Source organism: Pleuronectes platessa, chromosome 14, assembly GCF_947347685.1.
Source record: "Pleuronectes platessa chromosome 14, fPlePla1.1, whole genome shotgun sequence".
In the NCBI taxonomy this organism is placed as follows: Eukaryota; Metazoa; Chordata; class Actinopteri; order Pleuronectiformes; family Pleuronectidae; genus Pleuronectes; species Pleuronectes platessa.
In genome coordinates this window covers 7,885,327-7,902,788 of record NC_070639.1, presented here as the reverse complement: position 1 = coordinate 7,902,788, position 17,462 = coordinate 7,885,327, and the positions used below count along the sequence as shown (strand labels likewise).

The 17,462-nt window shown below is 42.6% G+C and overlaps 1 protein-coding gene across 18 annotated transcripts in view; it reads left to right on the top strand.

Annotated features, from left to right (window-relative positions):
- Nucleotides 1–17,462, top strand: part of mycbp2 (MYC binding protein 2) — a 59,460-nt gene that overhangs the window by 37,726 nt on the left and 4,272 nt on the right. For 6 of the 18 annotated variants that reach the window (XM_053439304.1, XM_053439298.1, XM_053439300.1 and 3 more), the window contains 23 exons: nucleotides 208–348; nucleotides 3,049–3,273; nucleotides 4,202–4,334; nucleotides 4,452–4,577; nucleotides 6,707–6,889; nucleotides 10,248–11,885; nucleotides 12,030–12,220; nucleotides 12,305–12,552; nucleotides 12,642–12,810; nucleotides 12,955–13,123; nucleotides 13,215–13,414; nucleotides 13,564–13,713; nucleotides 13,805–13,965; nucleotides 14,060–14,216; nucleotides 14,321–14,545; nucleotides 14,661–14,726; nucleotides 15,042–15,281; nucleotides 15,404–15,493; nucleotides 15,586–15,666; nucleotides 15,758–16,024; nucleotides 16,675–16,958; nucleotides 17,055–17,151; nucleotides 17,258–17,377. In XM_053439304.1, coding sequence (XP_053295279.1) covers nucleotides 208–348; nucleotides 3,049–3,273; nucleotides 4,202–4,334; nucleotides 4,452–4,577; nucleotides 6,707–6,889; nucleotides 10,248–11,885; nucleotides 12,030–12,220; nucleotides 12,305–12,552; nucleotides 12,642–12,810; nucleotides 12,955–13,123; nucleotides 13,215–13,414; nucleotides 13,564–13,713; nucleotides 13,805–13,965; nucleotides 14,060–14,216; nucleotides 14,321–14,545; nucleotides 14,661–14,726; nucleotides 15,042–15,281; nucleotides 15,404–15,493; nucleotides 15,586–15,666; nucleotides 15,758–16,024; nucleotides 16,675–16,958; nucleotides 17,055–17,151; nucleotides 17,258–17,377 — 5,361 coding nt within the window. The remainder of the gene's footprint in view (nucleotides 1–207; nucleotides 349–3,048; nucleotides 3,274–4,201; nucleotides 4,335–4,451; nucleotides 4,578–6,706; nucleotides 6,890–10,247; nucleotides 11,886–12,029; nucleotides 12,221–12,304; nucleotides 12,553–12,641; nucleotides 12,811–12,954; nucleotides 13,124–13,214; nucleotides 13,415–13,563; nucleotides 13,714–13,804; nucleotides 13,966–14,059; nucleotides 14,217–14,320; nucleotides 14,546–14,660; nucleotides 14,727–15,041; nucleotides 15,282–15,403; nucleotides 15,494–15,585; nucleotides 15,667–15,757; nucleotides 16,025–16,674; nucleotides 16,959–17,054; nucleotides 17,152–17,257; nucleotides 17,378–17,462) is intronic. The other 12 variants (XM_053439302.1, XM_053439295.1, XM_053439293.1 and 9 more) reach the window with 12 other exon arrangements.

The following is a 17,462-nucleotide window of genomic DNA, read 5'->3' as shown; positions in this document are numbered from 1 at the left end:
ACACAGCAATTTGTTTGTGACAACTGCCAAAATATCAACACTTACTACCACATTATAAAATATTTTGACAGTCCTCCAATATGGCTATTCCTGCATCCTCAGTGTGTGTGTGTTTGTGTGATTGACTGAGTGAGCGCCGTCCTTCCTGCTTCCACAGTAACAGGACGGCATGGCTGTGCTGTGCTCTTGTTGCTTGTTTTCCCGTAGATCCATAATGATGATGGCGTATGGCTCAGGCTCAATGATGAAACAGTAAAGAAGTATGTTCCAAGCATGAATGGGTACACTGAAGCCTGGTGCCTCTCATTTAACCAGCACCTGGGCCGGAGCCTACTGGTCCCAGCCGACGTAAGTAGAAGGCGGCCTGCTGAACGGTCGGACTTAGCTTACTGATAGCAGAAGCTCCTGTGGTCTTCATTTGGGGAAACGCTCAGAGAGATTACCTTTGCTCGTTAATGATGATGGGTTTTTAAGGGCTTAATTGTGTTTGGCACTCACTCCACAAATGTCTTCAAAGCATGGTGGACCGAGAACTTAGATAACAACTACTGGGTTGTTCTCCTGCATGAACCATCTACTGAAGCAACACTGAGTATGAGCCTTTTACTAACACACTGTTCAGAAGAACAGCAGCTGGGAGCATGTATGCATTAATTCATGTTTGAAGGTTGAAACCATTACACGACCATTGTGTGTTTAGTTCAGTTGGACACAACACTTGTAAATGCTCACATGCCTGGGGGAGTATATTAGTGCACTGAAGTGTTCCCCTAAGCAGGAACTGACGGGTAGAGAAATGTAGTGTGGTAGAGTTCATTAGTCTGCACTGTTCAGTCTCCTTTTCTGTGTTGCCTCTCACTCACTACTCATGAAGACCTGCACACTACAGCATGTGTTAATGAAGGATGTCTCTTGTATTTTGCTTCATGACACAAAAACCGCCGTAATATGCATCAGTATCAAATAAGGAGTTTGACTTGAAAAAAGACAGGAATATTGAAGTCACAGGAAAGTATCAGAAAGAAAAGGTGATAATATCCAGGTGGTTTTCTGTCATGAAGCACTAACTGGTCCATGAAAAGTTTCAATGGGAAAATGTACCTCTACTGCTCTACAGTTCCACCTTTGCATAGGGATGCTTTAGGTGCAATAGGAGGCTTCCATGTGAGGTCTCTGTCTGAACAGCATGACACACTACATCATCCAAGTGGGGGATTTTTTTGGAAGTTTCTTCTTTAAATGTATCTGATTTGGTCGTGGATTTGGAAATAACGACCCTGTGGTTTTTAGAGTGAATCTTCAATCTTTTCTGCAACTGAGTTTTCTATATTTTATAATGCATTTGAAGTTCCTTGCGGCCTCTTTATCACTGCTCCACAACTAACCGGCCTCTCTGACACCAGTCAGATTCTGTCTTCTCCTCTCCACTTTCTCAAATAACCTCTGATCCTGGAAATTCCACAAGAGACAGGCCAAAAATGTTCTTCCAAAAAAATACATGAGCAACCCCATCCTGTTTTCTCTCCATTCTCGGGTCGTCTACTGTTTCTTGACTGTCTCACAATCTGTTGCTCAGACTGTCTTTAACGCTAGCCAAGGAGTCAGGGATATCGGCCTTTTGTCGTGGACCCCCTTAACTATATTCCCACCACAGGTGAGTTGTATGAACAAGGGATAAATAGCTTGACTTCCCCATAGCTTATCATCTATTTGTTGCGCTACTTGTCCTCTTGAACCCCTTGTGACTTTTTTAGTTCTTTTCCACAGTGTTAATCAGGCATAAGAGGTGGATCCACAGTTGCATGGTTTTGTGTACAGTGATGATACAGTGCTGAATGTCAGCGACCCCTTCTCTTGTAGACTACTACAGTATTCACATTTTAGATTTTTGAGTAATAATGGTTCGAGAGTCTATGTTGCATGGGGTTGAAGATACTAATGTCCAGTCTGTTGCATGAGGCCTTGTTTGAAAAGCTTGTTTAATATAGTCCTCTATCATTGTGTGTAATAGCATGCCTCCCCTTAGAAAATTAGTGAACATTGTTCTTAATTGGTCTGTTGTGTATCGGTATGCTAACTACATTCATTCATCGTTAAATGGGAAATTAATTATTTGTTCTTATTACTACGACTACTTTCTTCAATTGAAACATTTATATGCATTCTTGATATTTTGGGTTTTTGAATATTACTTGAAGCTGTTGAAGATGGAGGTTTATGTATGTTTTCAAGTAATTTAAAAGAATTGTTAAATCATTTGAGAGGAAAATAGCTTTTCAAAATTGTTAAAAGGAATAATTCAACATTTTCAGAAATACGCTGATTAGCTTTTTTGATACTAGATGAGAAAAATGATACAGCAATACGTCTCGTAATAAAAGGTTACATGTTATCTTAGCTTAGTATAAAGACTGAAACAAAGAGCGAAAGCTAAGTTGGCTTTTTCCAGACAGTGAGAATCTTAGGATATCAGTGCCGAAAGCTTGCCGTGCTATTGTCTTTTGTTATTATCCGTACAGATCTAAAGATGTGGGTTCACAGGGATAATGTTTTAGATTATTGGAAAATCACGATAACCCTAAGAACATTGCCCAACCAAGAAATAGCCCCATACATAACTACCTCACTTTTATTTACAGATTAAACAAATGTGTGTGCTAGTGTTTATGCTAAGTTTGACAGACAGGTGTAAGTGTGTTTTGAGTCTTCTCCCTTAAGTTTTGGCGAGAAAGAATTTTCTCAAATTTTGAACTTTCGATTTAAGACCCTGAGAACCACTCGGCATATGTCTAGGTCCCCTGGATTTGAGATTTCTTGATATGGCAAATACATTTGTTTGCAATATTCAAATTTAAAATAAAAAGTATACAGCAATGGTTGCCTGAGCACACACGCCCTTTTACGACGCCCTGTCACACTTCTAATGGTGACTTTTCACCATTATAATTCAGGACCTTTAGTTGCCTGAGCCTTGTCCTGGTCTGATATTTCTGCAGCCTTTTGCTGATTTGTTACTCTGCTTCTAATCCATGCTCTTACCTCTTGCAGGAGGTCAGGGGCCAATCGGAGGAGAACGTAAAGGAGGTGAGCAGCTGCCCTTCCCATGAGGCCCCCATTCGGGTGCAGAACAGGGCAGGGCAGGGCGGCGGCCCGGGGCTTTATAAGGTAGTGAAGACCGGCCCCTCTGGTCACAACATCAGAAGCTGTCCAAACCTTAGGGGTATCCCCATTGGAATGTTAGTACTTGGCAACAAGGTCAAGGCCATAGGCGAGGTACGCACTCACCCCAAATAATGCAATGTGTTTTCTGTGGCTGGAGATGAATATATTAGTCTGTTTAGATCAAGTAATGCACTTACGTAGGTAGATTTGACTTAATTCTCAGGAATTGGCTCCCTGTTTTTTCCTCAATGGATTTTGGATGTTAAGAACGTAATCTTTCTTTCTAAATAAATCTGCTGCTTCTGGGTGTGGGTGGTTGTTCTGTATCTTTCCACTTTTTGGGTTCTAATTAACTCTCGTGGCTGCTACATGTCTGTGTGCCTACTGACCTTACTAATTTCAGTTTGTCTATAAATCCATTGCAGTTTCAGGGTGTCATATTCAGCTGCCTCGGATTTCTCCGGGGAAGTCTGATCACAAATTGCTGGAGCCGCTCTTTGCCTTGACTCTATCTTTCTTACACTATTACACTATTTTGAACTATTCTCTCAATATACTTAATCTATAAACTGTCTAAAATTTCCTTTGGCCTGGTGATGAGTGGAGCTTATCCTTTTTTTGGGGATATTACCTGTCATTGGCTGCTGTGGTGTGTCATGCTGTTCATTAGGTTGTTTTAAACCTGATCTGAATGCCCTGTCTGGATCTGAGACTTGCAGTCTGCAAAAACTAATACTTCCACCTGTGTTTGTTTTTGAATTGTTACTATTTCGGGAGGTTGAGGAAAAAACACATGCATTTACCTGTTAAACCTGACTACGTTTTTATATCAGTTTTTTAGTGATACACAAAATCAATTTTGTGTGATTTGCTGGTGTGGATGTGTTAATCAGATGAATATGTGTCATGGTTTTGTCTGTAAAGTTATAACATGGGTGTTTGGGGGTTGATAAAATGGTCGTTTTCGAATTGACATGGTGATTAAATGTGTGTGTCCCGTGTGTGTGAGTACAGATAAAGAGAATTGTTTGTGTATCAGGTGGTCAACTCGGAGGGGACCTGGGTACAGCTGGATAAGAACAGTGTCGTGGAGTTCTGTGAGAGTGATGAAGGAGAGGCCTGGTCACTGGCAAGAGACCGCGGCGGCAACCAGTACCTTCGCCATGATGACGGTAAGCCACAACTTGACCTCTTTTCACAACACTGCTCATAATCTACATTAAAACGTTTTTTTTAACCTCAATATATGAAGTTTATGCAAGTTAACATGATGTAATTTGCTCTTATAGAACAAGCATTGATTGAGCATGGTGCTCAGACCCCACCACCAAGCCCTTTCTCCGTTCAGGCCTTCAACAGAGCCGCGGCTTCAAACGGAGCACAGGGCTTTGACTACGGCATCTCCAACAACAAAGGTGAGGTCAACTCGAGAAGTTTTTTAAATACATATCTCAATCTGCATTTCTCTTTGCCTCTAACATCACCACATCCTTTGACTCTGTTCATTTACATTTGAAGTCTTAATAGCATCAGCCTTGTCAATGCTTTTAACCGATGGTTTAGCATAACGGATGTATTCCTCACACTTTCACTGCACCCCATGCTTTTCACTGAGACTTTTCTCACAAACACTCTCATACATTATCACGTTTCAATTGCACAATAAAGTCCACGTCTTAACACTACCCAGTCTATTGAAAATCACAGGAGCCCTTGGTCAATGATCTATCAAGTCTTTTTATTTATGCATGCTTTGTATTGTGGTTGCCGTCGTTATTTCATGCCGAACAGCTCGTCGGTGTCGGACATACTGTATGTCTGTGTCTATGTGCATGGGACAGTCACTGTGCTTCCGCTCATCTGGAGGACTATGGACTTTGTTTAGTCGGGTACTGGTGGATAACTGACCCTGAACACGTCTCTGTGATTTCACCCTTTACTTCATGTTGTCTTGAATTCAATCTCTTAGAAGCCATTTGATCATTCACTGTTCACTCATAATTACTGGGAACATCAATTGAATGAGCTCATCAGTTTTGCTACTCCATCAGAGATTGGCTCGCTCCAAACATGTCTGTTTGTCTTTCTGCCTGAATACTGTGCTGAAGCTGTGTCGAAATTTCCTCGCTTTTGCTTGAAAAAGGAGGTTGATCTGTTGAGACAGTTTGTTATCCAAATACATCTGCTATCACAGTGCTTGCTGTCGCGGATTAAAGGCCACATTTCCACTTGGCCTTTCAAGCGTCTGGATAAAAGCCAGATACAATTTATTTTCCCTTTGTTTTACGACACTAAATTAAATCTGTGTCGGTCTTACTCCAGTCTAGAGGTTGATGAAAATACACCTGAATATGTTTGCTCCACAGAACACTAACATGCCGTTGAATTTTAACTCGTATAACTATTGACATAAAATTGCGGTTGCTGCTTTTTGATGACATCCAATTTTGACTAATAATTTCAGTGTCACTGTGGCTGCCATTTAAACAGACAGACCCTAAACGGCTATTTGACATGGAGAGATGGACATATTTAAACCCCAAACATGTGGATTTGAAGATGTACTCTTGCAGCATCAGCCTAAAATACAGGATATGGAGAGTGGTGAATTATCCCCCCCCTGTACGTAACTATGTATCTTTGGATCCTCTGGTGTGGTCACACAGAGAGATTTTTAAGAATCTGAGTAGACCCCTCTCTACCCCTCCCTCAATATATCTTTTCCTCAAATAGAGTTGTGAAATGGGAGGAGCTGCTTGTTCTTGAAGGATTTATTTCTGAAGTCCTATGTGAACGTTTTCTATCCGTTATATTCTCCCTGATTGTTGGCGTAGAAACTCTTTGAGTTTTCTGGACATTTTAACTATGTGTTACCTTTGTATAATGACTATCCGAATTAGTTATTCAAAGAGATTATGTATTTTTTCATTATAGCAAATGGTAAATACTAAGACGGCCGACATTGCTCTGGAGAGACTTTTTTTTTTAAGCATAAATAAAATATATCACAACATAGCTGCTGGATTTATCTAAAATCACTAAGGAATTTATAGTAAACAAATTTTATACATCTTATGAAATTACGATTTTACAGTATTCTTCAACTTCTTTTCTGTTGCGTACACTTTAGCAGTGCATGCAAATGAATTGTGTCCTTGGTGATTGGATGCTTTCTGCCAAAGTAGTCGTAGTTCTATTGGTTTTCAGTTCTTTCCAAGTACACAAAGGCGTCTATCATTTAACATTAAAATCAAACAACCAGATAATTCCTATAGCTGCTCACCTTTTGTTTTTCCACCATCCAGCAGAGTTTCAGTTGCCCATCAATTGATGATGTCCACAAAGAAAATGAGCACAGCTTTAACTTTCAGAACAACGGATAGCTGTATTAGCTCCTCCCATTCTGCAGATCTATTATGTTACAGGAGAAGATTGGATCATTGATAGAAAAATTAACAGTGAATGACCCTCACCCCCCTTATGGAAACCTCATACCCTAGTATAAGCTGTAGTCTTTCCCCTTCCTCTGTCTCCATGTTTGCAGGTGACCGGTTGAGTGCCATACTGAATTCCATTCAGTCTGGGCCTTTCCTCTCAGCAGCTCCCTCCTCCTCCGTATTTGAGCAAGCCGCTCAACCTCCTCCCTCCTCCTCCTCCCTTGTCCACAGCCCATTTGTGTTTGGACAATCCCCCTCCCAACTGTCTCAGCCACAACCACAGCTTCTGAGTAAGTCTGTCCTGCTTTCTGACAGCGCTCGCTTGCACAGGTTTAGCTCCTTTTCTTCACAGCTTTATTTTGTTTTCTGAATTTGCTCGTAGTTTTTTTTCTGGGGAGGAAGAGCAGCTATGTGTGAAACATAACGGTGCAGTTACGTTCCACGATGCAGAAATATCCATAACAAGTTAAAATGTCTATTATTCAATGTTTGAATCTTGTTTATGAAAAACAAGTGAGGTGATATTGACTTGTTTTTTAAAACAAGATTTTAAACTGTAATACTAGACTAATCCTCTTGTTAAAATGGATATTTTTTGCCATGTGCTGAAGTAAAAGGCTGAGATTTATTTACTTATTTTAATGCTTGCTTTCTTGTTCAATGGGCCTTTCCCTCCTCTTCTTTACCTTCCTCATCGCTGCTTTGACTTTGGATCTGCATCCTTCATAATTTAAACCTCATTTCCTGCTTCAACCAGCCCAGAGCTTTACTGACAAAATAGTTGCCTGTTAGTGTACACTAAATATCTAAATCAGCTAATTTTGCGTACCCTCACTATCTCACTGAATATTTCAAATAGAAAACACAGAATCACAAAAAAAAAAAAACAATCACAAAAATATTGTGTAACTTCTTCAGTCTGTACGGCTTTCTTTCTTCCAGTCTATCTTTTCTTTGTCTTGCTATTTTCTCTCTATTGTAGGATTTACTTCACCTGTTTCTCTTTCTTATGGAGATGTCATGGAGCAAAAAATCATCTTGGTGGTAACCTGTCACCCTCATGCTATAGTTGTCTTATATCATTCACACTCTCGAAATGTCTGTTAGGTAGTAGCACTACACCCAAACTACTGGACAGATCACCATAAAACTTGGTGCGATGATGCAGTACATGTCAGGGAAGAACCCATTGAATTCAGGTGTTGATCCTGGATTTTTCCTTTTTTTTATTTAACATTGCAAGATAAGGCGTTTTCTCAAGAAAATAATGCAGAGATCATTAAAAACATAGCATTTGTAAAACGCTATTATGTTGGATTATGTGAAATTTTGTGCATTGGATCTGAATTTTACGAAATAGGTATTTATGTCACCCCCCAAGGGGGGGAATCGTTATTCTGTTACTGTAGAGCAGGGGTGTCCAAACTACGGCCCGCGGGCCATCTGCGGCCCGCCATCCATTTTAAATTGGCCCGCCTCAATAAAATTAAAATTAGAAAAAGAAAAAAAATATATATAATTTTTTTTTTTTTTTTTTTTTTTTGAACTAGCAATTTAGTAGCACTTAAATGGAACTTACTTATAGCACTTTGTACTTTTGCTCTATTCTTGAAGCAATTGTACTTTCTTGATTCTTGTTGTTCTGGGTTTGTACCCTCGGGTAGGGGAGAGCGGGGTAATGTGGGACATTTTTTACATTTGCTCCCCTTTAGGCAAGCTAAAATTATTTATCAGTAAAACTTACAAATTTCCCATTAATTCAGGATATTTCCTAGCAATGGAAATGATCAGAATGTCTTCAGGACAAAGGGAGGTAAAAATATAATTGTTTTAAAAAAAAGTGGTGTTGTGTCTCAATTTACCCCAGCTTAGGGGTAAAGTGAGACAGACCAGAGAAATCAAGGGGGTAAGGTGATCCACTTACTTTTTCCACTTTAAAACTACCATAACAACACATGTTGTAATAGTTAAATTAAGCACATTTATGATTATTATGATTCATGTGATCTCTTGCACACCCTAGCTTACCTGCACATTGTTTCTCTGTCAAATTACCCGATGTCTCACATTAACCCGCTCTCCCCTACCCTTGAATGCACTGATTGTAAATTGCTTTGGATAAAAGCAACAGCGAAATGAATTGTAATGTAATGGACTAAGGCCCACTGTATTTTACTTCTCAGTTTGACCTGCCAGCTGTCCCTCAGAACGCCGCTAAGTGATTGAGGCGCACTGTCAACAGTCCGCTCGGGGGCAGGGGGGCGTGGCGGCGTTAGTGGCCCAGTACTTCGAATTTTTTTCTGTATGTGGCCCTCGGGATAAAAAGTTTGGACACCCCTGCTGTAGAGTAACAAATGTTCATTTCAACGATATCAGAGCATTAATATTTTGCCTACATTTACTGTAAACAATTTGCCTTTCTGACTATATTAAGATTTTGGATTTATATACTGGATATACTTTGGGTTTAATTTTTTTAATCCCTTAAACCAATTCACAAGATAACAGAATATTGTGCCAGAAACCTATTTATATTGAGGATGTTGTATAAAAGTTTTGGGTTCTGGAGAGCATTATAAACGTCTTGTCGTCTTCTTCAAATTTGAGACAAACTGAATACATCGTGTCAAAGGATGTTTCCTGCCCTCTATTAGTAGGGAGAATTTTCTTTTCCTCCATGACACCTCAGGGTTCTATCATTTCTTTTTTCTTCTTTATGTGTTCTCTCCTTGTGTCTATCAGTTTCCCTTCCCATCTAGTGATTGTTCTCTCATTTTAACGTGTTGTCCTCTTTGCCTTTTTTTAATCTCACCCTCTTGACTTGACCACCATTGCCTCTTTGTGCTTTCTTTCTCTTGGCGGTGGCCTTGCATCCATGGCTTGTTTGTTTACCTGCTCCACTGTTTTCCGCTGTAGATGGTTCATCTCGCAGCCTCGCTTCTCGTGAGCGTATGCACAAAAGCAGTGTGTCCGTGGCTGGGCATGGTACCGCTCTCTCATCTCTCGCTCTGAGGCAAAAGGGTGGGTAATCACAGCATGCATGCCTCCCTCAGAATGAACAGAGGGTAGGCAGGAACTCCGGAAAAAGAACCAAACACGAGTTTGTTGCACTTGAGCTTGTGAATAATCAAATTTGAGCATTAAATATGAGTGCTTAGTTTACCTTCTAAACTGTACAGAAGTCAGTACCCGATTGACATGAGTTCTAATGCTACTAATTGACTTCCAGACAATTTTAGGAGGTTTTACAGATACTATACAAGATGCCTGAATTCTGGTCAAGACCAAGGCTTGATCCAATTTTAGTCGGCGAGGTCCCAGAACTGGGCTGGAATTCATCTTTCATCAACTCCTCCATGGTTCACTAGCTATTCTCATCCATATCAGTTTGTCTGGTAATAGACAAAGCTGGCAGAAAAACCCAACTGCAAAACGTTGTTCAAAATCAGTTGTTATTTTTACCATCCTCCACCTTTGGGACTTATCTGTCTTTCTGCCGTTCATTTCACTTGACCTTATCCTTTTAACATTACATTTTTTTTCACTCAGATGTTGATTTTTCAATCTAGAGTTGCAGTAAATGGCTAAACTCTTACCACTGATGCTGTACTGTTTTGTGGTATAACAGTTTAAATTTGCAACTTATAGGTGAACGAGGAGGCCAGATGTCTGGCGCACGACCCATGTCCCCATCCTCCAAACACCGTCAGGAGAACCGCTCGCCCAAACAGGAGAGTCGGGGAAGTCGTTCATCTGAACAGAGCAGGAGCAAGACGGGTGAGGGCGGACTCTCAGCCAGCGAAGCTCTCATCCTGCGCTCTGACACGGCCAAACTGAGGTCCGACTCTCACAGTCGCTCCCATTCGCCCAATCACAACACTCTGCAAGCTCTAAAGGCAGATGGGAGAAATTCAGGACTTCGGGCCGAGTCCCCAAACCCTGGGTCTCGCTCCTCTTCTCCCAAACAAAAAGTCGTATCCTCCTCAGGCAGGTTGAGTCCCTCCAATACCTCTTCCCAGCACTCATCTTCAACCCACCATGACAAGAACCTCCCACCTAAAGTGAGTCCATCTTCCAAAGCCCGACTCGACCCTCCCAGAGAGAGATCCAAATCAGACTCATACACTCTGGACCCGGACACACTCAGAAAGAAGAAAGTTCCACTTACAGAGCCCCTTAGAGGCCGATCTACCTCCCCCAAACCCAAATTATCTCCTAAAGATCCAAACCAAGATGTTAGCAGTAATGCAGAGAACCGTGTTCCTTCTCCTCATGTGACCCAAGAGAACCTCCACAGTGAAGTAGTGGAGGTTTGCACCTCTAGTGCTCTCCTCTCCAACGAGGAGGGCAACGATGAGAATGTGGAGGTCAGTAATGGAGAGGATGGCTCAGGTAAGGTGCACTTTAGCATTGGCAAAGCTCCTGTGAAAGAAGAACTTGAGAGTCGCTCTTCACCTAAAGTCAGTCGTAAAACCTCTAGTCGACACACGCGCCCGAAGAAGGACAAATCTGGGCCCCTCTTCAAAGGTGAGAGCACATCGAGGGTCACAGAGCCGGCCAAACAGGCCATGTCGCCCTCTGTGGCCGAATGTGCGCGAGCAGTCTTCGCAGCATTCCTTTGGCACGAAGGTATTGTCCACGATGCCATGGCCTGCTCATCCTTCCTAAAGTTCAACCCAGACTTAACCAAAGAGCACGCCCCAATCCGCAGCTCCCTGGGAGGACAGGGTGCTGAGGAGAAGGAAAATAAGTTAAAGAACCGACACTCTTTAGAGATTTCCTCTGCACTTAACATGTTTAACATTGCTCCACACGGCCCTGACATCTCTAAAATGGGCAGCATCAACAAAAACAAGGTACTGTCCATGTTGAAGGAACCCCCATTGCCAGAGAAGTGTGAAGATGGGAAAGGGGAGGCCACTTCCTATGAGATGAGTTCTAATCCCTCTATGAGGGTTAAGTCGATATTACCGTTAACGTTGCAGCATTTGGTTGCCTTCTGGGAGGACATATCTATGGCCACCATCAAAGCTGCAACTCAGAACATGATCTTCCCCAGCCCAGGGTCCAGCGCCATCTTAAAAAAGAAGGAACACGAGAAAGACAATAAAAAGTCAAAGAAGGAGAAGAAGAAGAGGGAGAAATCTGACGTGCGTCCGAGAGGGAATCTATTTGGAGAGATGGCACAGCTTGCCATGGGTGGACCGGAAAAAGACACCATCTGCGAGCTGTGTGGGGAGTCTCACCCGTATCCTGTCACCTACCACATGAGACAGGCTCATCCAGGTAAGAACCTTTATTTTTAAGTATAAGCACCATAGTCATTTAAATAATATTTTAATATTGTCACAATGTCATACTGCAAATTTAGTTCAAGTAGCATAAATTTAGAAAATATTTAACATCCTTTTATTTGTGTTTCTGTGACAGGGTGTGGACGCTACGCTGGTGGCCAGGGCTACAACAGTATTGGCCACTTCTGTGGTGGTTGGGCCGGGAACTGTGGCGACGGAGGCATAGGAGGCAGCACCTGGTACCTGGTGTGCGATCGCTGTCGTGAAAAGTACCTCAGAGAGAAACAGACGGCTGCCAGGGAAAAGGTACCCTACTGCTGCATCAAGGTTTTGGCATTTAAATCTCTTACATCAATTTTATTTAGAAAAACTGTCTGCTTTTTTTCACACCGTCTGTATGGTCTTTGCCAGGTGAAGCAGTCGAGGAAGAAACCTCTGCAAGTGAAGACCCCGAGGGTCCTGCCCACAATTGAGGCCCACCAGGTGATTCGGGCAAACGCTTTGTTCCTGCTGTCCCTGAGCAGTGCGGCCGAACCCAGCATGCTGTGCCACCACCCTCCCCGGCCCCTACACTCGCACCTGCTTCCCAGCCTCAAGGAGGGCGTGTCGGACGAACTGCCAAATAAAATGGGCTGCCTCTACCTGCAGACACTAGCCAGGTAAATAATAGGCTGCCTTTTAAGAAAAAAAGTACAACAATATCTTTTGATTGTGTTATGATTTGAGTCGCTCTCCTTATATTCCCCAGGCAACACACAGAGAACTTTGGGTCCTACCAAGATGATAACCTCTTCCAAGATGAGATGAGGTATTTGCGCTCTACATCTGTCCCCGCACCTTATATTTCAGTCACCCCTGATGCCTGCCCCAATGTGTTTGAGGAACCTGAGAACAACATGAAATCAATGCCCCCCAGGTGAAACATCTTAATTGTGCTATTTCTTTAATTTCTTAAACTGTACTTCATTCATGTGCTAACACTAAATTCCAGATGATGCTGATTTTAATATCGGTAAAGATGTTGAGGTTTAACAGTAGGTATCTGTGTTTGTCCCTATTGGCTCTCTATTAGTCTCGAGACCAGTCCAATCACAGACACCGACACGGCCAAGCGTACGGTGTTTCAGAGGTCTTACTCAGTCGTGGCCTCCGAGTATGACAAGCAACACTCACCCTCTCCAGCCCGGGTCAAAGCTGTGCCCAGACGCAGGGTGCAAAGTGGTGATGCAGGTGAGCATTGGAGATAACTTTAAATAATATGTGACTCTTTGCGTTAAATGGCATCATCTGATAAATTGACTTTCTCTGCCCCCCCTTTCAGAGGTGGGCTCCTCCCTGCTGAGGCACCCGTCTCCGGAGCTCTCTCGGCTGATCTCGGCCCACGGCTCCCTCAGTAAGGGGGAGAGGAACTTCCAGTGGCCTGTGTTGGCTTTTGTTATCCAGCACCATGACCTGGAGGGCCTGGAGGTGGCCATGAGGCACGCGCTGAGGAAATCTGCCTGCAGAGTGTTTGCAATGGAGGTACAGTAACAGCTATCACGGCAGCAATATCTGTCTCAGGCTCAGAGCTCAATCATGTAGACTTAATACTAAATTTGTTTTTAATTTGACTATAGAATTGTCTCTGTGTACGACTACTTTGTGTGATTAGCTCTTGGTGTCCTTGTCAGGCCTTCAACTGGCTGCTGTGCAATGTGATCCAGACCACTTCTCTGCACGACATCCTTTGGCATTTTGTAGCATCTCTCACTCCATCGCCCTTTGAGCCAGAGGATGAGGAAGATGAGGAGAACAAGGGCAACAAAGAAATTGTGGAACAGGTAACGAGTGGTAAAAAAACATGCCCCAGATTACTTTTAGCTTTGTTGCGGTATCTTGTAATTATTATTATTTCCGTTCTGTGCTCAACAGGAAAGAGACCTTGGCGTTTGTGAACACCCTCTGTCAGATATTGTCATCGCTGGGGAAGCAGCTCATCCTCTCCCTCACACTTTCCACCGCCTCCTTCAGACCATCTCTGACCTCATGATGTCACTTCCTAGTGGCAGCTCGCTTCAGCAGATGGCCCTCAGGTAGAATTTTTCGAAAATTAAATTGTCTATGAGCAACAAAAGTTTTGTTTGTGTTATGTAGCAGTGTTAACGTTTTTGGATCGCTTTTTTTTAGGTGCTGGAGTCTTAAATTCAAGCAGTCGGACCATCAGTTCCTCCACCAGAGCAACGTTTTCCATCATATCAACAATATTTTGTCCAAGTCGGATGATGGAGACAGCGAGGAGAGCTTCAACATCAGTGTGCAGTCAGGCTACGAAGCAATGAGCCAGGTAGGAAAACCACACCACCACATTATGTGTCTTCAGTTTGTGTCTTTTTGTTAGCCATCCGTCATACACTGCTCTGATGCCAATCTGTCCCTGTGTGATGATAGGATCTCTGCATGGTGACCTGTCTGAAGGATCTGACCAGTGTGGTGGACATCAAGACATCAAGTCGTCCTGCCATGATCGGCAGCCTGACAGACGGCTCCACAGAGACCTTCTGGGAATCGGGAGACGAGGACAAGAACAAAACCAAGAGCATCACCATCAGCTGTGTGAAAGGCATCAACGCCTCCAACGTGTCTGTTCATGTGGATAACTCCAGGGACATTGGGGTAAGGAGACATTGAAGTGTTTCAGGCTTAAAATTATTAAAATACTAGAAATTAACAGTGTGGATTTGATGATGATAATGTATTTATATGCGGTTTCTTATTGTTCTCTCCACAGAACAAAGTCACAGCAGTAACGTTTCTGTGTGGAAAAGCAATAGAGGACCTCTGCAGGATTAAACAGGTGAGTTAAGTCCGGTACATGTGAATGGAGTATAAACTCTTTTATTTGTGCTTTATAAAGCTGTTTAAAGAGTCAGTTTGAAGTATAAACATGAGTGTTTAAAGTTCAGCCACTTCCATTAAAGCTGTTTTCAAAACACAAAGTGGTGTCCCTCTGCTGCTGCTTTGTCTTTTTTTAATTATATTGACTCTTATTAAATCAAGTGATGTAGAAACAATAGTGCATATTATTATCAAGCTATTTTATAAGATGCACTTTGGTTAATTTACTAATGGGACAGAGCTCTGTGAATGACCTTATGACTTTTCCCTGCAGGTTGACCTCGACTCCCGTCACATGGGCTGGGTGACCAGTGAGCTCCCTGGAGGAGATCATCATGTGATCAAAGTGGAACTGAAAGGTCCCGAAAACACCCTTAGGGTTCGGCAGGTGAAGGTTCTTGGCTGGAAAGAGGGTGAAAGCATCAAGATTCCTGGACAGATCTCTGCCAGCATGGCCCAACAGAAGAACTGCGAGGCTGAGACCCTCAGAGTTTTCCGCCTCATCACCTCACAGGTCTGTCTCAACGGCTTCAGCCAAACAGTCACTTGACAAGTTATTTATTTATCACTCTACCTGTCTGTTTAAAAATGGAATTGCATTTTTGGTGCTGTTACTAATTTATTGTGTACCGTTAGGTCTTTGGAAAACTAATCTGTGGAGATGCCGAACCGACACCAGAACAGGAGGAGAAAAATCTGCTTTCGTCGCCTGAGGGAGAAGATAAGGTCTGAATTCGGATAGTTTTACTGACCTGTCTGAATAACATGCTTATTGGCCATTTTCCCTAATGTTTTACACTTTGCATTTCTATGAATAGGCTCCATCTGATGCAGACCTTAAGGAGCACATGGTGGGAATCATTTTCAGCAGGAGCAAACTGACCAACCTGCAGAAACAGGTAAACAATCAGTTCCACTGTTCATTCAACAGCATGAATTATTACTTTTGCCTCTGCCCTCTTCCAACCTAACGTGTGTTCTCACCTCCAGGTGTGTGCCCACATCGTCCAGGCCATCCGTATGGAGGCCACACGTGTGAGAGAGGAGTGGGAGCACGCCATCTCCAGCAAAGAGAACGCCAACTCTCAACCCAGTGACGATGACGCCTCCTCAGACGCCTACTGCTTTGAGCTGCTGTCCATGGTCCTGGCTCTGAGTGGCTCCAACGTGGGCCGCCAGTACCTCGCTCAGCAGCTGACACTCATGCAAGACCTTTTCTCCCTGCTGCACACGGCTTCCCCACGTGTACAGAGACAGGTGGGCAACTACACACACAATGTTTTCAAAGCTAATTTCATTTCGAAACCTTGGTTATTTGCACACATGTATCACTGTCATTCTTATTGCCTGCATTTCATGGCCCGTTACTGTATTTATTGGCACATTACTGCCACCTATTGTCAATTAATGAAACAGCATGAAACTGGCAGCAGTGATGTGTTTCTTGTGTCCTAATGAGCACACATATTACATTTTCAATAAATACAAGTGTATGCAGGTCAAGTAAAAGATATTTCTCTATAAATGTTTAACTTGAATTCCCAATACAGTGGGATTATTTTAGATGTTGTATTGAGATTAATTATTTATTCTACTTGATTCTTCTATTTGTTTAGACTTCTCAATGCTGATATATGATGGATGGTAATATTTTGTATCTTTAATAGCTGTGACACATGTCATTTAAACTGGCATAGAAGAGAGAAAATTAACTATTACTTTTATGGAGCATATCAGAGACTTGTGTGAGACCAAATGTTCCTGACAAAAATGTTTCAGCTGGGACACAAATAAAGTTTACTTTGGTTTTGGATTTCGATATTGTTTTATAAGATCTTTTTCTATGTATACATTTAAGTAAATACCATTTGACAAAACACAAATTAAATGTTTCTGCCTCCTCTCAGGTGACATCTTTGCTCAGACGGGTCCTTCCAGAGGTCACACCTGTGCGACTTGCCAGCATCATCGGGGTGAAGGCTCTGCCGCCGGCAGACATCAGTGACATCATCCACTCCACGGAGAAGGGTGACTGGAACAAGCTCGGCATCCTTGACATGTTTCTGGGTTGCATCGCCAAAGCCCTCACCGTGCAGCTGAAAGCCAAAGGCACCACCATCGCTGGCACGGCTGGCATGGCTGCTGGTAAAGGGGTCACCACCGTCACGCTGCCCATGATCTTCAACTCAAGGTGAGTTTCTGCAGAGAGTCATCACAACACAAATTCACTCGGTTTGTCACATTATTTTCTAGAAGGTCTAACGTTGTTCCTTCCTGTTGTGTTCAGCTACATCCGCAGGGGGGAGAGTCACTGGTGGATGAAAGGCTCCACCCCTCCTCAGATCGCAGAGATCATAATAAAGCTGGTTAAAGACATGGCAGCTGTAAGTCCATGGTGTTATTGATCTATCATCTTAGTCATTTGTATTTTGTAAAATCTGTTGTTAATAGTAAAAAAGTTTTTCTAATAGAGTTGTTTGTGATTTTTAGGGCCACCTTTCAGATGCTTGGTCCAGAGTCACCAAAAACTCTATAGCTGAGACCATTATAGCGCTGACTAAAATGGAGGAGGAGCATCGGTCCCCTGTACGCTGTATCGCCACCACAAGGGTATGAATACAGATTTACTCATGAGAACATTTTCCTATGTTAGAAATATAAATACATTTGGTAATCATTACCTGTTCTTCCTCAT